This window comes from Trichomonas vaginalis, chromosome VI (genome assembly GCF_026262505.1).
Source record: "Trichomonas vaginalis G3 chromosome VI, whole genome shotgun sequence".
Lineage (NCBI taxonomy): Eukaryota > Parabasalia > Trichomonadida > Trichomonadidae > Trichomonas > Trichomonas vaginalis.
This window is the reverse complement of record NC_067208.1, coordinates 19,581,263-19,604,817: the sequence shown is the minus strand read 5'-3', so window position 1 is coordinate 19,604,817 and position 23,555 is coordinate 19,581,263. Positions and strand designations below refer to the sequence as shown.

Sequence of the window (23,555 nt, the reverse complement as noted above, 5' to 3'; positions counted from 1 at the left end):
AATTTTTTATCGTAAAATTTAATAACCGCCAATTGAACGGTTGCCCATTACAAAATGGCATCTGCTGAATTTGATACTCTTTACAAGATTCTCATTATCGGCGACTCAGCTGTTGGCAAGAGCTGCCTTCTGCTTCAGTTTTCCGATCAAACTTTTAGTGAAAATTATGTTTCAACAATTGGTGTTGATTTCAAAATCAGAACTCTTGATATCGACGGACAGAATATAAAACTCCAGATTTGGGATACAGCCGGTCAGGAGCGTTTTCAATCAATTACATCAAATTATTACCACGGATCTCACGCTATTGCAATTGTTTATGATATTACAAACCGTGACTCCTTCGAAAACGTCCGTAAGTGGATAAACGATGTAGATAGATTAGCAACTCCACAAGTTGTTAAGCTTATCGTCGGAAATAAGACAGATTTAGAAGAAAAGAGGCAGGTTAGCAAGAATGAGGGCCAAGCATTCGCTGATTCCCTCGGTGTTCCATTTATCGAGACATCAGCCAAGAATGCTTCGAATGTTCACGAAATGTTCATCAGAATGTGCAAAGCTATTTCTGCTCGCCGCGTTGGAAACAAGATGGCCGGCCAGCCAGGAAAACCAATTCCAAAGCCCGGAAGAGCTGTTGAACAAGGCTGTTCTTGCTAATTACAGATACTATATTTATAATAAATACTTTTATCTTTCGTTAAATCTTTTACACTTAAAATTATAATAATTTTTTTTTAACAATTCCAATAGAAATCGATTAAATAAGACAGAGAATATATATTTTCCATTTCATTTTATAATGATAGAATAAAAGTGAATGAATACTTAGGAAATAAGAATATACCCTCAATTTTTGACTTTTGCAACTTTTTCATGACCCCCTCCCCAGGTATCTAAAATACCATTTATCGCCTGAAAAGCACCCTTAATTTATGCCAATTGACAAAATAAAGATATGTTTAGAATGCTGATATGATGGAGAATCATGCTGCATCATTATTGGCCAGCAATATATAATATTTAAGAAATCTACGAGATTATCTGATTTCATGAAACTCAATGTATACTAAGTTTCAGACTTTGAAATTTTAACATGTTGATATGGGTACATAGGGTTTATGATTCCAGTCATTTATTTAAAAAATTACAAAAATGAATTAATATGATGTGAGTAACAATGGTAATAAACGCTTAATTACTAATATATTATTTCTTGGTAGGAATGAAATGTTTTGGTGACATTTATAGAAGTTAAGCTGAGAGTCAAAAATGCAAAAATTATTTTAAATATTACAAGCATTATTTGATGTCATTGAGTTTAGAGTCGTGTAGATATATGAGTACAATATGTTATTGATGTATATATGCAATAATTGTGAAAATGAAATGTGAATCTCAAGATGAGTTGCATGTTACTGCGCTATAATTTGAATTCAATACGTACATAACATTACTAAATGTATTTTAAGATAATACAAAAAATTAAGCTTGCAAAAAGATATCGAAATGTAATTTTCATTAGATTCAAAGTTCTGAATAGATTTTGATTTTAACTATTGATGAGTTTGTCAAACCTCTATAATAATAGAATGTAGAACTAATTAAATATAATTAATAAAAAAATACAAATTTAAGTGATATTATAAGAGATATATGTGATGTTACCAATATGATATGATATTGGAGAACTGATAGAATTGTGATGTGAGACTAAATATGATTTTATTATGAATAGGAGAATCATATTAGAAGAATTTCTTGAATTTAATGTATCTGAATATGTAATTGGGCATATATTCTATATATATTAGTAGGTTAACTAGAAATAAAAAGATGAAAGATTGTTAATGAATAATATGAGATTAAGCGAAAATATATTGTTCTAATAGATGAGTGTTGAGATCCAATATATATGAAGAGGGATATGTGAGAGGAAATATGTATATTTAATAAAATAAGCGATGAGAGAAAAAATAACAAAGATTTATATGAAATTTTGAGTATTGAAAAAGCTCGATTAGTGATTTTATGTCTGTTAAAGGAATAGATATTCTAGGAGAAAGATAAATTGAATTAAAGAAGAATAAAAAAAGTTGATTAAGATTGATAAAAATATTGAATTGTATGACAATGGAAAGAAGGAATAAATTGGTGTTGGTATGACGGTATCATTTCGGGAGACATTGCCTCTGCATGTCTCCCAGAATGAGACAATCTTCTGCAATCAGAATGTGATTGCAAAACTTTGACCGACAAGAGTGTATTGTGCACTCCTGTCGGTCGCAGTGTCTCATTCTGGGAGACATTGCCTCTGCATGTCTCCCAGAATGGAACAATGTTCCGCATTGATAACTTGAACGCGGAAGTTTGACCGACAAGAGTGTATTATGCACTCCTGTCGGTCGCAGTGTCTCATTCTGGGAGACATTGCCTCTGCATGTCTCCCAGAATGGAACAATGTTCCGCATTGATAACTTGAACGCGGAAGTTTGACCGACAAGAGTGCATTATCCAATCTTTTTTGTCATATACCTCAACCCACAAAGACAAAACCTTACATAAAATAGGTAAACTTTGGTTTTCACTTAATAATGTTTATTTTTAATTTTTTGTTCTTTATATAACTTTTTCTTCTACTAAACTATTTTACAGACTCTACTGAGCTATCCTCACATATATACCTGTGACAATAACACATATATACTCCCTTCATATTCTGATCTCATGACATATTACAGCACAAACTATAATTATACAACATACCTCATAAAGTCTGATTTTACCCCTATCTAAGCGTTCAAAACCTATTTTCCCCGCGTAATCTGATTCTTCTGGCTCTGCTGATTCGATTTCTGCTGTCAGATCGTGAAAATATGCATCACACAATGAGATAAACACAAAATACACAACTTAATATTTTCCTTAAAATTGTCAATTCCTCGATCTTGACATATTTATTATTTCCTCCGTTTTCCCTCACAAATATATTTAATTTTCTGAATAAGACGTATAATAAAATGAATATCTTAAAAACTAAAATACAAAATTAATGTTGGGTAATGACTAGATATAGTATGCACTTTTGAATTCATACATTTTTTGAAAAAATTGTATTTTCAAAAAAAGATGTTGTTTCAGTATGAACTTGAAGAGAAATTTTAAGGAAAATATTAAGTTGTGTATTTTGTGTTTATCTCATTGTGTGATGCATATTTTCACGATCTGACAGCAGAAATCGAATCAGCAGAGCCAGAAGAATCAGATTACGCGGGGAAAATAGGTTTTGAACGCTTAGATAGGGGTAAAATCAGACTTTATGAGGTATGTTGTATAATTATAGTTTGTGCTGTAATATGTCATGAGATCAGAATATGAAGGGAGTATATATGTGTTATTGTCACAGGTATATATGTGAGGATAGCTCAGTAGAGTCTGTAAAATAGTTTAGTAGAAGAAAAAGTTATATAAAGAACAAAAAATTAAAAATAAACATTATTAAGTGAAAACCAAAGTTTACCTATTTTATGTAAGGTTTTGTCTTTGTGGGTTGAGGTATATGACAAAAAAGATTGGATAATGCACTCTTGTCGGTCAAACTTCCGCGTTCAAGTTATCAATGCGGAACATTGTTCCATTCTGGGAGACATGCAGAGGCAATGTCTCCCAGAATGAGACACTGCGACCGACAGGAGTGCACAATACACTCTTGTCGGTCAAACTTCCGCGTTCAAGTTATCAATGCGGAACAGTGTCTCATTCGAGGAGCCCTCGAAAAGAACCTCACATCGACTCTCTCTTTCCGGCATCTTTACCGCATAGAAAACTGCTCGTTCGCAACTTTGTGTGCAATCTAAGAGATGATTGCGGTAAAGATGCCGGGAAGATTGACGCTGCAGCAGAGAATCACTACGGCTCTCTTTTACCGGCATCTTTACCGCATAGAAAGCTGCTCGTTCGCAACTTTGTGTGCAATCTAAGAGATGATTGCGGTAAAGATGCCGGGAAGATTGATGCTGCAGCCCCAGGCCGCACTCAGATTTCATCCCGCTACACAATTGTTCATCCAACAACTGTCATAGAGGTTGAAATTTTCGACCAGAAGTGAAACATATCATTTTTAAGACTGCGGCGCGCAAGCAAGTTTGAACCTTTCAAGGGTGATCAGTCCTTTACTCATTTCAAGACCTCTTGTTGCCTGATAAAACGATACTTCCTTCCTTGTGGGCCATTGAAAACCGCCCAAACCGTCACAACTTGCTTCCTAAATTTTATTTGCGGAGTAATTATCATGCATATTTTATCGGATAATAATATCAAAGCTAAATTTCATATTATTTTTTAAAGATATGCATTTTCTGTCTAAATTTATTTTTTCTGTTTCCAATTCACGGAATAATATTCTTACAAGCATATACATAGCTAATATATATCATTTTAATAATAATAAAACCAAAATGATGTATTCTTCATATAGTTATTTAAAATTCGTTAACTAGAATTGTATTCAGAACGAGGCAAAGTTAGGAGATACATAAAAACCAATAACTTGATAAGTGATACCTTTTTTCCTGATATATCTATATGTGTTAATGTCAAACACGATTTGGAAAAATTAATTCTTTAAATCGGCTTAAGAATAAGACCAACATCAAAAGCATGGCTAATAAATTAATAAATCAATGTTTAATTACCGATTCATGCATTTTTTTCAAAATTTCAAATTTCAAATTTTTGTTTCTCCAAAATATTAATTGTTTCCACTAGATTAACAAATAAACAATAAATTGGATTAATGTAATGCCCAATCATTCATTTTAAATTTTAGATTTAAAACAATATTTTTCTCCATATTATTATAACATGAATCGCTATGATATAAGAAATATATTTTCAATATTGAAATTGAAAAATTCTAAAATTTTTGAAATTCAATTTGAGTGTGATGATCGATAACATATATTTTTTAATTAAAATCTTGTGTCGCTATCATATAAATATACTATTTCTAAATTAAAAATAGAAAAAAAAGTACTATTTAATGATGAAATTGCAAATAATATCAATATATATATATTCATGCTGATATATTTTGGGAACAGAGTGGCAATCACATAAATAGGATTGTGTTAGTTTGTCATGGATATAAAACAATTTTTCGAGCTAATTGAGCGAATTTAAATCACAAACACTTATATTTTCTATTACAAGGTATATTTGTAATATACAACCAGTAAATAGCTTTCTCTAACTTTTACCAGCTTAGATGATAGCAAATTAGATACGAATTTCATGACCCCTCACCAAATTCCACTAAAACATATACAAATAAAAGTACTAAGTGGGTATCATCTAACCCTAGAATTATAGCTCCTAGGACTCATCCTAGATGGTAGTTCTGGAAAAACACCTGGTTTTTGGAGTTGCAAAAGTTAAAAATTGAGGGTAATTTTAATAATTTAAAGAAGTAAGAGGAATTAGTTATCACATATGATAAAAAAAATAGTTATGGTAAAAAAAAAATATAAAATTTATTTAAATAATTCTACATGGACTCTCCTCATCTTCAAAGTCTGAGCGGTATGTTATACATTTTGTCAGCTTTTCTCTGAGGATTTCTGCGTTTGTGAAAGGCATAATATCAATTTTGTTGAAGCAAGTGTGAGCCTTCGGGAGCAAGAATCTGTTTTCGTCTTGTTCAACATCATCGTTAGACAACTCAGTCAATTTCATGCTGAAGTCTCTATCCAGTTTCGGAGTGTCATTTCCAGTGATGAAAGCCATCAGTTTCGAGAGCTCGTCTGAAGTGAATGTACTGATTGCCTCCATGAAAACAGGCCAGACAGAGGTAATAACTGAATCTGGAGTGAAGTAGTTCAAGAATGTGTTCAAGTCCATTTCAGCCTTCTTTCCACATGACAATCCCTCGATGAATCTTCCAGAGAAGTTCCTTACATAGTCCAGAGGAATGACCTTCCAAAATCCTTCTCTCATCGCATTGACAATCTTTTCCAGGTTGCGGAAATAGTTCGGATCGTCGCAGTCAACGAGGTCTGAAAGATTGGCGTCAGTGACGAAGCTGTCCCAAATAAAGCGAGGAATATTCCATGCTTTCTGGGTGTACTTCGTTGCAATTGCACTTGACAAGAGAGATCCGATTGTTGACGCGACTTTCAGTGGCATATTTGGAGCAGGAACCAGTTTCTCTCTTTCGCAGTGCAAAGTGTTTGGAGGCTTGATGAAATACCTGATGTTCACGTCCATCAACTCATTCACCATGATGAAGAATGAGTCTCTGAACATTCCACCGACATCTTGGCCGGTTGAGTTCGCGTATTTCACGAAGTAAATCATCTTGTTCTGTTTATCCTTGAACGCAATCAAATTTGATGGGAAATGGGCTTCGTCTCTCGCGAGGTAATCGATGACTCTGATTAGATCTGGAGAATCATAGGGAACACCTTGCGAATGAGTCTTTTTGATGTCGATGTATAGATATCCTATTAATCCTGCTTCAGCCCAATCTTCGAAATTGTTCAGCCAGCCAACCTTCAAGTTACTGTCTACCATATTGAAGATCGGATCCATTTCTCGAGTGAAGTAATCGAAGTAATCATCATCGACTTCGGTTAATAATGACAATCCGATGCAGGCGAAGTAAACAACAATTGGAGGATAATTTCCAATCTTTTTGTCAGTGATTTTGTTCTTTAACATGTAATCAACTAACAAAGGCTTGTAGATATCAGAGAAATCAGCGTTTACGAATGCTTTCCAATCGTTTAGAACTTGATTTCCGTTTGTTCCAAAGTGGTATCTGTATCCTTTGTTTTCCTCGTATCTCGAGCTACTTTGGAGAATCTTAGTTTGTCCGTTCGGAAGCAGTATCTCAACAGGATAGAAGTTGTTGTGCTTATAAACAGATTTAGAGAATTTCGCTCCTTTGTCGGAGAATAACAGCAAAGGCGGCATTCTCTTCTCTTTGTTTCCTGCGTTCTTTCCGAGTTCAAACAGATTTGGAATGAGTGATTCTGCACATCTGTTTATCAAGGAAGAATGTGCTTGTTTTGTGACAATTGTCTGTGGATCCCTTTCGAAAACAAAGGTCACCAATTTGTTGAAATAATCAGTGCAATCACTTGCAGTCATGTGGTTGAAATAAGCTTCGTTTGCAGGGGAGTTGAAGAAGTTCAAAATCATCTTCGCAGAATTCAAATCCGAAGGAAGTTCGAATTTGAATTCCCTGAGAATCATAGGAATGAATCCCAAACAGACTTTCTTGTACTTGGAGAACAATTCCAAGCCATTCAAGAACGTCTTCCTGTAGAAAAGACTGTGGTTCCATGCCTGGAAAAGTCCGATTTGCGCTGATCCGTATTGGGAGCTATATAATTGGTTGATATCTCTGCAAACTGTGAATGACGAATTTCTATCTCCTTCCATCACTGTTTCCTCCAATTTCGCTCTGATTTCTTCCTCCTTTCCATTTATCATTTCCTTGATCCTGTTGAGTTCTGCCTGCGATGAAGTGTCAGTCAGTTTCGTGATCAGAGAAAGAGCCATGTCGCTGTTTATCTCCTGCGTGTAGTAAGGAACAAGCGTCTGTATCATCGAGATGAAGTAGTTCTGGCATGTCTCCAGTATATCGTTTATTAATTGCGGCTTAATTCCTATTTGATTCTGCGTTTCAGCGCAGTTCATTACACTGTCGAATGGAGTGTACTGAGTGGTGATTTGATGGGCAGGAATGTGGTAGCTGACGCTGCTCATGATTTCGAAATTGCAGCCTTCGACGATGTAAAGGAATGGATCTTCCAATTTATTGACAATCAAGTTAGAGTGTCCTTCGATCTTCGCCTGCATTCCGACACAAACTTTGGGGAAAATCTGGCTGATGTCGAAGTTGTGCTGCTTCGGAGGAACTTCAACAGCTTGAAGTGAATTGTCTTTATTCTCGTACTCGTAATTGATCAAAGAATCATCGCAGACAGTGATGACGAAAACCCAGCGCTTCTTTGCTTCTCCGGAGTCGACTTTTACATTTCCGAAACAGAGGAAGGATCCGTCCATCCAAAGCCGAATTTCGGATGTAGAGCCATTGTAAGGAACAAACTTCTTGTCCATGTAGATGTTTCTGTCCAGAAGGCTCAAAACAGTGCAGTCCCAGTCTTCAGAGATGAATCCGATGTATTTCAGTTGCGTCTTCATTTGAGCGAAGGAAATCTTGAGAAAGTGGGTATTGTCAATCTGTTTCGTGTGCACAAAGAATGAAGTTGTTTCTGGTCTTCCCCTGAGCCCTGACTTGTCGCATAGGACGCAGTGAGTCAATGGAACGAATCTGTCAGGATAACTCTTAGTTTTTACGAATTTATTCAGCTGCTGCCTGATGATGAAAGAGTACTTCGAGTTGGAGAAATTAGGAACTTTCTTGCCGTTGTAAGTTTTTACGAGTGTTGCAAGTTTCCTAAATTTCTTTGCAAATGATTCTTTGTCAGCAACTGCGTCAAACATTTTCGTCATGAATGACAGGATGACGCAGTTTGATATTCCCTTCGATGGATCTTCTGTATTCATGTCGATGGCGTTGACGAACTCACTCATCTGATTGATCAATCCATTGTCAATTGGGAACCTCGGAGCGTCGACTTTGAAACAAGCCTGGGAATTTCTCTGCAAGTCGACATCGCATTCGATCGCGAGCTTTGTTTCTCCTTTCACTTTGATGTATCCAGTGATTTCGGAGTCAAAGATCTCGGCGCCCAAAGCAATCATTGCTCCCAAACTCACGTCGAATTGTTCGATGTCTATTTTCTCGATGATTGTGCGAGGATCAAGTTTTGATCTGATGAAGCAAACTTTGTCAGAAATATGCCAGTAATCGCATGTATGTTGTGCGCCCCATCCGAGGAGGATGAACTTAGACCTTTCCGTTTCACTGCCGAGCATAGGCAACGATTCTCTGCAGAGTCTGCAATCCTCAAGAGCCAAACCCATATTTCCTAAAACTTGTCTGGCGTTGATCAAAACATTATCTGTTTCTTCATGGGTTTGAACGGTGACAGCTCGTGTCAGCTGGATGATCTGTTCTACATCCTTTTCTTCATGAATCATGTGCGAGAAAATGACGATATCATTGAAATTCTTCATTTGCCCTTTGACATCTGGTTCAATTTGATCGTAATCAAGTTCCTGGATTAAACTTCTTGCCAAAGGAATGGCGAAATTGTGATTCTTATATTTGAACAGCTTTGCAACCAATTTCTTAATGGAAGTATTAACATTTGTTGGTAGGTTACATTTGAGCCGTTTCAAATTGTCAATTTTTGTCATTTCGTAATTATCGAAATCAAATGAGTAGAATTTGATGACTCTTTCGAACCTTTTTTCTCTGTTTTCTTCAGTTGGATTTTCTACAAAAGCAGCGTCCATCAGAATAGGGAATTTCTTCTGTACCGAACCTACCATTGAGTCGAAACTATCATTCTTCTTGAACTGGATCAAATCTCCTTTTATCTTTCTAATTTTCGGCAAAATCTTTTTGAACTTCTCTTCAAACAACTTCAATGACGGATTCTTCTTAAATTCGTTGAACTCTTCTATGTAGTTACACAACCAAATGACAGAAATAGCGATTTTTACAGGCAATAATTGGATTTCGCTGCCGAACGATTTGAATCTTTTCTCTGGCCTTCTCAGTATATTTTCTGTTGTTGCCAGAGCGAGAATTGTGAATATATCAGTTGCATTTCCAAACTGGATCTCTGGAGAACGGACAATTTTCCTCAATTCATCATTGAAAACGTACAGCTCTAAGTTTGACTTGTTGTAAATCGGCAGACTCAGAATTTCTTTGTGTGTTTCTTCCATTCCAGTTGGAGGAATCGCTTCTCTTGAGACTTTTACGCATTTGGAATAGAGATAGATCAAAAGACCGTATTTCGCGCGATCTCTATCAAGAATTTGCATTTCTTTTGAATTAAATCTCGAAACAATTCCATCAAGTAAATACTGCGAACTTTTGTTGTTTCCAATTATATCAACACTCAAGTTATATCCATCAACATTTGTTGTGTCTTCTTCTGTGTTCAATTCCTCGTAGTTGAAGAAAGCGTTTTGATTTGCTTGTCCTTTGACGAAATCTTTCTGTTTGATTCTGATTTTGTCGAAAGGAGTCGGGAAATATGTTTCTATATCTCCGCAGATGTTTTCTGGAGAGAAGATAGTTGTGTTGAATGTAATAGATGAAAGAACATCTTTGCCATTTCCGAAATTCAACAAATACTTCATGAATTCCATGAATCCTTTGTCTCTGTTCATCAGTTTGAAAATGAATCCGCTTTCGCAAATCTTGTTCATGTTGGTGATCACGCAATCAGCCAAATAAGGGCCCATCGGAATAACAGACAATAGTGAAAACAGTTGACGAGTAACAGGAGCTTGATATTTGATGATATACTCGAAAACAAAATTGACAAATTTGATGATTTCTTTGTCAAAAAAGTGTTTCTTCATATTTCCGTTTTTGATTCCGACCCTTTTGACTATTAAGTACATGTCGTTGATCCTTTGGTTCATGAGCTCTACCGACTCTTCAAGACTGCTGCAGAAGCCAAAGATATCTATATCAAACGGCAAAAATATACTCTGCGGCAGTTTGAAAATGTCAAAAATCGGAGTGTCAGAGAATCTGAGATAATCCTCGTGGATTCTGCTGACTAAGTTTGGCCAGTAGATTCCGTATTTGACTGCTCTTATCAACATGTCGTAAGTGTCTTTGATTGGCGACGTTGGGATCTGTCTTCCCAAGTAAACAATGATTTTTGACTTGATTTCGTCATTGATGGCTTTGTTTGTCGAATACATCTGTCTGATGTTCAATATCAACAGTCTGTCAAGCATCAGATTCAGGAAATTCCTGAGGTCTCTGTCAACATCGAAGTTCTCCAAACTCTTGATAATCCTGAGGATGTATTCGATGTGTTTCGCTGCGTTTGCAGCTAAAAATGACTGTGCTTTGCCTGTTTCGATCAAAGAAATAAAACAATTCGTAACTTCCATAAGAATATCATCGATAATAAATGAAACAACTTCGTAGGACTGTAAGGCAAAACAGGGTCTGACAACTGTCAAATATTTGTCACTTTTTTCGTTCTTTCTCAGATCAACAAAAATTTCATTGTTGTTGTAACTTATTCCGAAAATATCCTTCTCGGAAAAGTTGACCATGGAGTAGATGTAGTACTGCGGATACTCTTCAATTATGGTCATGTCGGTCAAACTGTAAACAATGATTTCGTTTGAATTCGTGTAAACATGTAATTTGTCGAAAATCACGTGCAAACAAGTGCCGGAGCAGGCAGTGGACACGCCAATGTCTGTGACTTCGCCTGTACCTGGTTTGGTTGGCATTTCGTCGTTTTTGAATGAAATAATACTGACGTCGTAATTGTCTAGAACAACAAAGAATAAACGACCATTGACAATTGCAGAATTCTTAAGAACGTATCTGTTGTCAATGATTTCGTTGAGATCTTTGAATTGTTCATTCTTGAATTGATATTTTTGGGAAACAATATCAATTATGTATCGTCCTTGGGAATTGTCGAACACAATGTATGGTCCACCTAATGAATTGATGTAGATAGTTTTGTTTGGAGATTTATTAATTAATTTTGTAATTTTAGAGCTTTCGCACCATTTTTGGATGGGATGATCGGGCAATTTGATTAATCTTGTAAATGCTTTTGCGGAATTAGGTGTGTTGTCTTCAGCGCCATCTTCTGAAATTGTAACTTTTTTAACGTTTTCTTCAATATCGAATTCATGTTGCTTTGAGATCATGTTAACTATAATACTCAGCTTTGCCAATGGATATGTACTTGGAGATAAACCGAATTTAAGAAGAACTGGGTAATTTACGGGTTCTATAGATGAAAAGTATTCTTCAAGGTAATTGAAGAGTTGATTTGGAGGCATTGAAGCAATATTGCTTGATTTTGTAGCTGCGGCATAATATTTTTCAGCTCCAATTATTGGCATCATTTCAAATCGCTTGCTATCTTTTACGAGATAATCAAATTCATCTCTTATTATGGTCATTAAATTTTCATATGTATTTGAGAGAGAAGGATAGGATTCTTCAAGTAATTTCGCTTGTTGCTTAATTTTTTGAATTATCACATCTTTATCGGGTGTAGATCGGTCAACTTCATCACGGAACGATTTCTGATAGTCAGAAATCACCCCAATAAAAGGGAAAGGTCGAAAAAGAGAATCCAAAATAGAGATTAAAAAAACAAAAAAGTGTTGGAAAAAATTGTATTTTTTTTTCTGCAACATTTTTTTTGATGATCTATTTTCAGCTCTTATTCCAAGTAAAATCTTAATTTAGAATAGGGAAATAATAGTACAAGTCATTGAGATACTACAGCAATGTTCATAGCTTTAGATATATATTCTAATGTAGTGAAATTTCAAAAATTAATCATCAAAACAAATTTCATAAATTTTCATATTTGTCAAATCCAGTCGTATCAATCTCTTTTATTTAACAATGTAGACAGCAAAAACCTTTCAAAAACAGACTATTTTCGATAATATTTAAATGGAAATTAAGATATTTATTTAATTTTCTTCAAAATCTAATAGAAAAAAGCTATTATATTTAAAGAACATCAAACAGTAAATTAATTTTTACATAATATAATATATACAATACAAAAATTAATTTGAGAATGCCATATTCTCAAGGTCCACGGCTATACATGATATATTATCCTGGCTAAGAAGCTCAAAGGCAATATTCTTAATATCATATGCTAATGCTGAAGCCGATGTTGCATTTTGGCAAATTTTCCCCACTTCTTCGTTTGTTAGAACGTCAAATACTCCATCACAACATATGACAAGCCATTTGTCGGACTCATCTATCACCCATTCTCTAATTACAGGCTGATGTCCGATTCCAACCACTTCAAAATCGCCAAGAGAGCTGGAAACAGCAAGGAGTCCCATAACACGGTGCTTTAGAATAAATCCATGCTGACTGAGAACTCTTTTAACTTCGGATTTCTCATCTGGTTTGTGATCTTTAGTAAAATGGCTAATGGAGCCATCGCGGCGTACAACAATGGTCCTGGAATCACCTAAGTGACATGAAAAAATGTGTCTATTAGGTGTAATTACGGCTAATGCCATTGTAGAGCCATCGTTGAAGTGCTGCGCTTTGAGGGATTTAAGTGTTGCTGATACAGATCCTGACAGCGTATTTTCATCGACCTTCTCAAGTTTAGAAAGGTTATTAAACAAGTCACACGCAGCAAAGTTCGAAGTTTTCGATCCTCCGTGGCCATCAAGCACAGAAAATATATGGATTCCATTTGGAGCGAACGGATAACATATAACGGCATCTTCTTGCGTTGGTCTGATTCCTTTCATTTCAGAAACTCCGACCCACTGGCACTTGGGGAATACTTTCCTTTGTATGGATGGTTCTCCAACACTGCTGATGATTTCCCTGATAGAATCAGGAACCTTTTCGCTGAATTTGACTTTGGTATTTGAGATATCAACATTTTCTAACAGCGGGAACTGGCCATATACAAGGGTTTGAGCAATGGGATTATCAGATATCTTCAAAGAAACAACTTTCGGAAGGGAAATGTTTGAAAGTTGGGAAATTCTGTTGTGAGATATGTCCAAATCTTCGAGAATAGGGAAATAGAGCTCAGCAGTATCTGCAATTTCGTTAAAGGAAAGGTCTATGACTTCCATGTTTTCAGGAAACTTTGGAAACTGCTTGATTTTGTTTCTTGACAAATAAGCTTCCTTCAACAACGGAATGAAAGGAAATTCTGTCAAACTATTACCTGGAAAATGGACAACTTCCAAAGATTTGAATAGTTCTATGGTTGGAAGTGAATTAATCCCGCAATATCCCATTGCAAGCACTTTGGGAGTTGTAGGAACATTATCTACACTTTCAAGAGGATTTAAAGATAATCCTAAGAACTCTGGTGCCATGCTTTTGAACTCCTCTGGAAATTTCTTGATTTTATTACTTTGAAAATGAACTTGAGACATATTTTTGTAATTAAGCAAAGACTGAGGTATATCTGTTAAGCTATTCTTCGCAAAATTGATGAAACTAAGCTTGTCTCCCAAATTTTCGTTTGGAATTTCAGAAATTTCATTGTTAAATATATAACATTTAGGGACATTCTTCAACATCTTTGGGAATACTTTGATTTTGTTCCTAACGAGATTGGCCAAAAACAAGTTTGGAAGCTCATCATCTTCGATTTCTTCAATTTCGTTTTCGTAAAGCTCCAAACTTGTAAGAGAATGAGGTAATTTCGGAATCTTCTTGATCTTATTCTCATGAGCATCAAGTTTTGATAGACATTCAAGATTTGAAATTTCTTCTGGGATTTCTTCGATTAAATTATCGTAAATGTAAAGCTCTGTAATTGAAATCGGCAGTTTTGGGAATGTTTTAATGTAGTTGTTTGAAACATCCAAAATTTCAAGCGCAGGACAATATTCCTCGAAGTTTGGGAGCTCCTGGAGATCGTTCATCGAGATGTCTATGCGAGTTAATGAGGGAGCAGATTGTTTGAATATAAAATTAGAAACTTTATTCATTTTGATCGAAAATCTTGTTAAATTTGGTAAATTAATTTTGACATTTTGAACGTAATTGTAGTCGACATTGAAATTAGTAAGCGTTGAAGGGAATAGAGGAAGTCTATTTAGGTAATTTGAAGATATGTCGACTGATTCAATATCGAGTAGTCCAAAATCAATATGTTCTATTTTATTTTGCATCAATTCTAACCATCTTAAGCTTTTGAGCATTAAAATACTATGCGGTAGACTAGTTAATTTATTAAAAGACAAACAAATCATTCTCAAGAGTGGACACGTTGAAATTACTTCGACCACCTGCTGAGGAACCTCAACATATCCATTTTCACTGAGGACTAAAATTTCTAAATTTGACAAATTTTGCGGTAATTTCTGTATTTTGTTACATGAAGCGTTAATTATTTGTATTTTGTTATCCTTAGGGACTTTATATGGGATTTCGCTGTATCCTCCGTCTAAAAATATCTTAGTTTCCTCTTTACTAAGTTTTGGAAAAGATTGAGAACTACCCATATAATGTCACCTTTTTATTCGATTTTACAACTCTTTCAATCTATAAAAAAAGCAAATTTACATTTTTATTACGAGCTATGCTTACACAGACTTTCTAAGCAGAAATTCATTGAGAATAAGCAATTATGTTCTTTAAATTTCGAATTATTTTCAATTTCAATATTCACCTCTTATTCAATGATAACTGAAGCGACCTCCTCTTACTAATGCAATGTTTGCATATAATTTTCTGATATAGATGAATTTATGTTCGTATTTCGAATTTTTATTCGTCTAATTCTAATAAATGATTTCAGTTGAAGTCAATATGAATGAAAGCATTTACCCTTAAAACATACGTAATCTATTTACATCATAGGAAAAGCTTCATAGTGTTGTGAAATATTGGAAATATTTCGATTTACAAATAAATACAATTTGTAATTAAAAATTTCTAATACATCGTTAAATGAAAGTATATTAACATATTTCCTTTACTCATATCAAAGAATTGAGAATTTCATTTTGTTTGTGAGGAATTAATATAACTGTTGATAGCTTTAGGAATTCCTCAGCCCATAAGTAATGGTTACCTAATTTTTTAAACCTTATTTGATTAATTGTGATGTCATCATGAGTTTCTATTTTATTTTAGTGAAAATCACTTCACCCAATCATTACAACGACAAATAGTCATTATCAATCTCACTAGAAACGCAAGAAAACTGTGAATCAATGATTCAGCCGTTGTAAAAAAATGGAGGAAGAATGTGAGAACGAGACTGTTTATACTCCACAGTCTGTTCTCACAAATTTCATTAATTGCCAAGACGCAGAAATATTAGTACAATGCGTTAATTGCGTAACAGACTCTTTGGAAACTTGTGATGAAGCTTTTATTGATCATTACGTAATTCCTGGCCTAATCACTCTTATAAAATCAGAACTCGACGGTGTTCAAGAAGCTATGGTTCATGAATTATGTAATTTTGGAGAAGTCCTATTTGAATTCTTTCCTGATATCGCAAATAATATTCTCGCGGATACAGTTATTCCTCTTGTCAGTGAAATTATTTTATCCTGCAAATCAGATTTAATTGATGGTTTAAGTTATTCGTTTGCAGCGTTAGTTACTTTAATAGAAAAAAAAGATTTCCTTTCAAAGCATTTACAAGTTTTGGTATCCTTCTCGAAGAACCCGAACAAAGATGTCAGAATGACATGTGTACAAATTCTATCTTTACTCATTAAATTTTTCGATCCAAAAGAATGGTATCAACAGCTCTATGAAATGATATCTACCCTCGCCTCAGATCAGCTAAGCTCAATACGTACGCGCCTCCCGCAACTTATTGCTTTATACGCTAAGAAAATAACCGAGCCCCTAGGCCGTTCTCAACTAACAGCCAGATACATTTTATTTTGCAGAGATTCCACAAGCTCTGTACGGCAGGCCGCTGCCGAATATTTAATGACTTTATCTGACGCATTAGATCCAAATGAACGTTTCATTATGATTATGCCAGAAGTTAATCTACTTTTGGTAGACCCAGTGGAGGCAGTCAGAACAGCCGCCTCCAAGAACTTAGGACAGATTATTTCTCTTATTGGTGGAAGATCAGATAGTCAAATTATAGCAAAATACTGTGCATTACTTTTCTCACGTGACGCAACAACTCAATTTTTGGCAGCTTATTCTTTCTCCGGAGTCGCTTTGGCCCTCGGGACAAGCAGATGGAGCAAATTAGAGGCTGCTTACGATATAGCATGCTCATCCAAATACCACAACGTTCGTCGAACACTTGCATACGGTTTACAGGCATTTGCCCATCTCTTAGATCCGAATACATTAGTTACAGTCTCATCAACTTTTCTCAGGGACTTCCCTGTTGTTGCCCTCGGAGTTGTCTCAAGCTTACACAAGATCCTCGAGATTATCGAGGACAAAAAAGGCTTGGTCGCTGGAAAAGAGTCACTTTTGTTCGCATTACAGGATCCATCCCGATACAAGAGCTGGCGCATGCGATTCCACGTCTCGGAGCAACTCCGCTACTGCTCAAAGTTCTATGACAGCGAGGTCCTCTTCGAAAGCGCAAAAGACTTAGTGAAGGATGACGTATACCAGGTAAGAAAAGATGCAGTTCTATCGTTCTGTCACCTTTTAACCCAAGAACGGTTATCGTTCATTCCAAGTCTTATTAGCAGCCCCATCTACTGGGAGCGCGCAACGGCAGCGAAGATCATTGGAACTGCCGATATCGAACTTGGAAAGCAGATGATACCTGATTTGATCAAATTGTGCCATGACAATGTAGCCAACGTTAGACTCGCTGCAGTTGACGCTGCAAATAAGATACTTGACCATTTAGAAGGTGATGAAAAGGCACAACTCAACAAAGTTATTTCGGAACTTAGAAGCGATCCAGATTATGATGTTTCCAATGCGGCTTATAATCTACCATAGTAGAATATATTTTTATATAATCTATATATAGTATAATATGTTCAGTTGGACCAAAATGTTGTTATTTTGAATTTTTTTTTGCTGATTTGAAAAATAAATATTTTTATTTATGGCTTATTATATATCATGTTGTTCTGCGTTTTAGTTATGAAGGCACGACAAACCTGTCGAAGTTTTAATAAATGAGATACTATTCGATTTCACTTGAAATTCAAATATCGTATTTAAGAGTTCTAATATAAAACACTACTACTAATAATAATCACATTAATAAAAATGAGATATAATGAAATTTGTTGAAATCTTTTTATCTTGAGTTTTATAATAAGCATCATAAGAGTAACAATATAAAATACTTACAAAAATATTTATATTGGCAACAATAAATATATCATATGTGAAAATTTGTTGAAATCTTTTTATCTTGAGTTTTATAATAAGCATCATAAGAGTAACAATATAAAATACTTACAAAAATATTTATATTGGCAACAATAAATATATCATATGTGAAAATCAATTATCTATTATTTCTTTATCCCCATTAAGATGCATTAATAATAGTCATACTGAATATACATGAATAGTATATTACAAACATCATAGAATTATCGCATTAAATCATAATTTTTTTTGCAATCAGAATCTCTTGGATTTGTAAAATTTAAAATAATATAACAAATATATTGTGTATACATTATGTAATGTTATAGTAAAGTTAAAAGTTGTAAAAAATAAAATTGTTTAAATTATTAAATTATTCTTGAAAACCATGAATTTGAGGTAATGGAAACGGTTCCCTCTTTTCTTGAGGCATTCCAGCAATTACATACTTTGGAATTTCTGAAGAATTTTGTGATTCATTTGAAATTATTTCTTCATCTTGTCCATTTCCGTAATCTCCTTTTCCTTTTACAATCAATTTTCTTGCCTTTCGTCTTTCTGAGCGCGCAGATCGATATTCTTCTGTCTTTTCTCGTTCCGAGCGCAACTTTTTTTCTTTGTGCTCTTCAATAAGAGAATCCCGAAGGATAGGATGAATTGGCTTAATTAAGGTAATACCTTTTGGTAAATCTCGTTTTGATTCATGAAATTATTATTCCTTTATTTGAACAATAAATCCATATGCAATTACTTCCTCTTTTTCAAAATTTTTTACTTCCCCTTTTGCTCTCAATTTTACTTCCTCATTTCACATTTTTTGTTGCACGGAGTACGAGCCATCTGAGAAAGATCATACTGCACGAATGCTACACTGAGAAGGTCGGTATGATGCCATATCAGAAAGTCCTCTTCGAACCAAATAGTTCCAGATCTCATCAAAAGATTTATGACTTCAAGCCATATTGCACCCAAAAAGCTTATCTTTATGAAACTGTGGATATTAATATCATTCAAATAGTTAAGGCATACAAATTTACGAAAAATCCTCAAAATAACCAATTTGCACAAATGAGCTCAAATATTCTCATTTTAAAGCTTAATAGGCATATATATTGTCAATAAAGTTCTTGTATATTATTGATAAACGTTTCTTTTAATATTTGATTTTTAATTTAGTCTAATTTTTCTCAAATAGCTCAAACAAGAAAATCTATGTATATTTAGTAATTCTATCATTTTTTTCGACAGGTTTGTCGTGCCTTCGACTGTTTTGCCACACCTTCGACACGTATTTCGGGGGACTGTATTTAAAAAATGCATTAGAAGGAAATTTATATTGAAAAATTTATTTATTGTATAAGCACAACAAGTTAAATGCGAAACAGTAATTTCTTTTATTTCAACACAAAAGTTCAACTTTTCATGCACTCATATACACAATTACTATACTTTGCATGCTCCAATTAGTGGTATATATGAGAAGTCTCAATGAATTCAAAGATGGGAGTTCACACCCTTTTCTTTTAGTTAGATTTAAAAATTAATTATACATCTCATAAGAAAATTATTGAAAAATAATCAATAAAAAAAAAAAAAAAAAAAAAAAAAGGTAGTGGGGCTTCCAGGCACTTCGTGCCTTCTAGCCCTGAAGATGTTTAGTATAAATGAAGTTCTTATATACGGGTCTTCCAGGAGCTTTTCACAAATTATATATGTTTTCATGTTTTGTCAAGACTTCTTCGTAATGAGTGTAAATGACCCAAAAATAAAGTTTAGGGTAGAAGGTTAGATATAACCTCTTTTCTAACCTCTTTTCTACCCTCTTGAATTTTCAAGACTTCTTCGTACATGTTTTGTCACTTTTCTGTCACTTTTCAGGTAAAAAACATTTTTATATATATATAAATGAATTTTACAAAACCACCGTTACCGTTCTTTGGAAATAAGAGTAGATGTAAAGATATTATATTGAGAGAACTTAAGAAACTACCGAATGGTCTAACATTTGTAGATTTGTTCGGTGGAAGTTTCTATATATCCCATTTATGTCATACAATATTCCCAGACTCAAAGATTATATGCAATGACTTCGACAACTATATGGACCGTCTCAAACATATTCCAGACACAAACAATATATTGAAAGAGTTAAAAGAAAAGATACCTATAGGTAAGATGGAACGTATACCATTAGATAAGAAAAATATTGTGAGAGAGGTTTTGAAAAAAGCAGAATATATAGACTGGGATAGTATATCTGCTAGACTATTATATAGTGGTTCTATAAGAGTTCATGACATTGAAACACTTATGTCAAAAGTTTTATATCTTAACTATACAAATGTTTTCAAAGAGGACATAGAAAAATATATTGAGGGTATAGAGTTTGTGAGATGTCATTGGACAGATTTGTATGAAAAATATAAAGACAAGGAAAATGTTTTCTTTATAGTGGACCCGCCGTTCTATAACACATGGGATTTTCAATACCAAGTAGACTGGACTTTGAGAGACTCTTTAGAAACTTTAGACGTTTTACATAACCATCCATGCTTTTACTTTACATCCGATAAAAGTGGTTTGGAAAGTGTCATGAGATGGTTAGAGGACATACATGACTATGAGTTTAGATACGATAAGATAGAATATGAGAGAGGTCCTATAAACTGGAGAAAGTGTCATAACAAAGAAATTTTACTAGTAAGTAAATGTGGTTTGAAATAGGACTACTTGTTTTAGGTTTTTTCCATTGTGTCATTTACTTATTTGACGTGGCAGAAAGATATAGAGAATATGAAGATGAACCAATGCCTGCAAATGTTCAGTATATGTACTCGTAAGAGATATTTTTATCTAATATTAAATGGACGCACAGAACTTAGCGAATGCACAGCAACCTGGACAACCAAACCCAGAGAATATTCCAAATGAAGTTAGAATACAAACTGCAATGGCAAACTATGGTCAAGTGCCAACAGATGTACAAATGCAAACTGCCATGTCAAATGACGCTGCGTTAGGCTTACCACCATGGTATGCAAATATGAGATGGAAAGAGTTTTATACAAACCCTGAAGTGGGATATAAACAACTTTATGCAGATGACGCAAACACAGGAGTTGACCCAGAATATGTTTTCTACCAGAGGAGAAACAGAATGTATGAGCTCCAGTTAAAGAATGCTATGGAACTCAACAGGAAACGTAAGAGACTAGGCGGACATTAGATTTTTACATATAGTAAAATGGGTTTCTTCAGTAAGATAGGAAACTTCTTTCGAAATGTTGGAAGAGGTATATGGAATGGAATAAAAACCGTAGGAAGAGGAATTTGGAACGGAGTCAAAAATATTGGTAAAAGAGTAGGTCAGTTCGTTGGTATTATACCTAAAGACCCTGAACCAGAAGAACAAGCTCCTGTTATACAACAGCCTGAACCTGCACCACAGTCTAGTTGGCAACCAAATCCAACACCTCAACCGTATTAAAAATTATATTTTTTACCGTTCGATAGTAGTTGTATATGAAACTAAGTTCTAAGTAAAACACATGGTATAATGGAATTATTCTTTTTCTTCCATCTGTAGTAAACCATACTTGAAAGTCTGAAATACTTCCACTTGGTGGTTCGTATAACTTTGTAGGTTTTTCGTAAAAGTCATTTGCCAAGCATAAGAAAGAGTTTTGGGCGCCAGAAAATGAAGCATGAACAATAATAGCAGCTGGGTCGAAAACATCTTTAAATAAATATGGTTCATCTCTTGCATATCGACTGTAAATATTTGCTAAAGGAAGTTCGACTTTCTGATTTAACATTCTTTGCAAATAATACCATGACATTGCAGTGAATTCTGTATATATTTGTTCGTCTTTCTTTGGATTGTCTTCGTAGATTTGAAATGACACTTGTGAATTTTGTTTGTCATATACAATTCTCACATAAAGTGTGCTCTCGGTATTTGCATATTCATCAGCATATTTTGCATAACATGAATTTATTTTATCTTCTATATTTTTTAACGCAGTCTGTAGAGAAGATGAAAGTCAACTTGTATTAGCTCAATTTCTTCCACATTTTTCGTTTCCCTTCAGATATATAATCTATATGAAACCTTACAATAAATGGAAAACTTTTATCTTCTACAGACACAAACTTCATTCTACGAAAGCCAATAGCTTTGTGACAGATGGGTCTCTTAGCCATCTTAATGGGTAGTCAAAACGATAGCCTTCATGCTTTACGGTCTCTGTCTCAAACTTTTGACCGACATTCGTAAAAAGTTCATCTAATGGTTTAGTTTGTAGCAACTCTTGAATTTTCTTTTTCTATTGAAAGCATATTTTATCTAGAATAAAAAATGTCGAAAGAAACAGCGTCTATGAGAGAAATACAACACAACCGACAACTCATTTTGCAAAGCTCTAAATAAGAACACAACAAACTTTTCAAACTATTCTAAGATATCTGAGTCATTGAAAGAAGGAAACTTAAAACTGACGATAAACCCAATGACAGATGAGTTTCTGTTTCAAGACAAGTAAGAACCATACTGTCTGTGTAAATCCAACAAAAGGAACTTTAAACGAGAAGCTATAAAAGAACTTCTTTTGAAAGCAGATGTTGACAACAAAGCTGACAAAGAGTATGTCATTGAAAAAGTTCAAGAAGAACATGACAGAGCAGATGCAACATATGCAACGAAAGAGGATGTTGAAAAGAAGCAGATAAAACATTATGTTAACGATGATTAGCATGTGTGGCTAGTGCATTAGATAAGAAGGCAGATAAGGAATATGTGGATGAAAAAGACAATGAAATTAAAGAAAGGGTTGAATGGTACCATGAACGGACTTCAAAGATTTTAAAAACTAAAGCCGATACAGGATGGGTTTCAGGGTGTTTAGACCTTAAAGCCGACAAAGAAACTGTAGATATGTTGACACAAACGGTTCAAGTCATACCAGAGGTTTAATGGAAGATGGACAACAGTTGAAAGAGCTTGAGAAAGGTGTTACAGAGTTAAGGAATACAAAAGCAGACTCGACATGGATAAAAGGATATGTAGATGCAACAAAAGAACGTATTTTCGCATGGACAGAAGGAACATACCCACAAAAATATCATAGACATAGCATCTCTGACGTAAATGAACTTGAAGAAAAGTTATATAAAAAAGCAGACAAAACAGAGCTTCAAACATTAAAGACAGAATACTTCAAACAGTATATCCTATAGGTTCTATTTATACGTCAATGAACTCTACCAGACCAGAAGTAGTACTTGGTTTTGAACTTGGACTCAAATAGTCGACAGGTTTTTGTATTGTGCAAACTCTTCAAAGGAAACAGGTGGAAGTAAAACGATTTCAGGTGAAATTTACCTGCACACAGTCACTACATAGATTTAAGTACATCTCAAGCAGGTTGCATAAGCATAGATATTGGGATTGGTCAGGAATGACAAAAGGTAAAGGATATGATGTTAAAGACAACGTTAAGTTTGCTATAAATTGTTACTGGAGTGACACTCAGGGAGATGGAAACCATACACATAACGTTTCAGGATATACGCA

The 23,555-nt window shown here is 34.5% G+C and overlaps 8 protein-coding genes across 8 annotated transcripts, besides 1 other annotated feature; 6 read left to right on the top strand and 2 right to left on the bottom strand.

Moving 5' to 3' along the window:
* Nucleotides 1–51: 51 nt before the first annotated feature.
* Nucleotides 52–698, top strand: TVAGG3_0894510 (GTPase, Ras family, Rab subfamily; the record flags this gene model as incomplete). The annotated part of the gene is made up of 1 exon (XM_001317197.2): nucleotides 55–657. The coding sequence occupies one exon, from the start codon at nucleotides 55–57 to the stop codon at nucleotides 655–657; it is 603 nt and encodes a 200-aa protein (XP_001317232.1).
* A 2,844-nt stretch (nucleotides 699–3,542) lies between these two features.
* On the top strand, nucleotides 3,543–4,217 carry TVAGG3_0894500 (uncharacterized protein; the record flags this gene model as incomplete). Its single annotated transcript, XM_051251003.1, has 1 exon — nucleotides 3,617–4,105. One exon carries the CDS (start codon nucleotides 3,617–3,619, stop codon nucleotides 4,103–4,105), a length of 489 nt encoding a protein of 162 aa, XP_051086478.1.
* A 1,315-nt stretch (nucleotides 4,218–5,532) lies between these two features.
* TVAGG3_0894490 (ubiquitin protein ligase protein) lies at nucleotides 5,533–12,341 on the bottom strand (the record flags this gene model as incomplete). Its single annotated transcript, XM_001317199.1, has 1 exon — nucleotides 5,533–12,096. The coding sequence occupies one exon, from the start codon at nucleotides 12,094–12,096 to the stop codon at nucleotides 5,533–5,535; it is 6,564 nt and encodes a 2,187-aa protein (XP_001317234.1).
* Nucleotides 12,342–12,720: 379 nt separating this feature from the next.
* On the bottom strand, nucleotides 12,721–15,323 carry TVAGG3_0894480 (protein serine/threonine phosphatase protein; the record flags this gene model as incomplete). The annotated part of the gene is made up of 1 exon (XM_001317200.2): nucleotides 12,721–15,156. One exon carries the CDS (start codon nucleotides 15,154–15,156, stop codon nucleotides 12,721–12,723), a length of 2,436 nt encoding a protein of 811 aa, XP_001317235.2.
* A 569-nt stretch (nucleotides 15,324–15,892) lies between these two features.
* Nucleotides 15,893–17,719, top strand: TVAGG3_0894470 (meiotic spindle elongation; the record flags this gene model as incomplete). The annotated part of the gene is made up of 1 exon (XM_001317201.2): nucleotides 15,893–17,599. One exon carries the CDS (start codon nucleotides 15,893–15,895, stop codon nucleotides 17,597–17,599), a length of 1,707 nt encoding a protein of 568 aa, XP_001317236.1.
* A 1,844-nt stretch (nucleotides 17,720–19,563) lies between these two features.
* Nucleotides 19,564–23,555: part of a mobile genetic element that runs on past the window's edge.
* On the top strand, nucleotides 19,889–20,707 carry TVAGG3_0894460 (phage tail repeat-like family; the record flags this gene model as incomplete). Its single annotated transcript, XM_051251002.1, has 1 exon — nucleotides 19,889–20,707. One exon carries the CDS (start codon nucleotides 19,889–19,891, stop codon nucleotides 20,705–20,707), a length of 819 nt encoding a protein of 272 aa, XP_051086477.1.
* Nucleotides 20,847–21,178, top strand: TVAGG3_0894450 (uncharacterized protein; the record flags this gene model as incomplete). Its single annotated transcript, XM_051251001.1, has 1 exon — nucleotides 20,847–21,178. A coding segment is annotated over one exon (332 nt), but the record flags the coding sequence as incomplete, so codon positions are not given.
* On the top strand, nucleotides 21,228–21,470 carry TVAGG3_0894440 (serine threonine-protein phosphatase family; the record flags this gene model as incomplete). Its single annotated transcript, XM_051251000.1, has 1 exon — nucleotides 21,228–21,470. One exon carries the CDS (start codon nucleotides 21,228–21,230, stop codon nucleotides 21,468–21,470), a length of 243 nt encoding a protein of 80 aa, XP_051086475.1.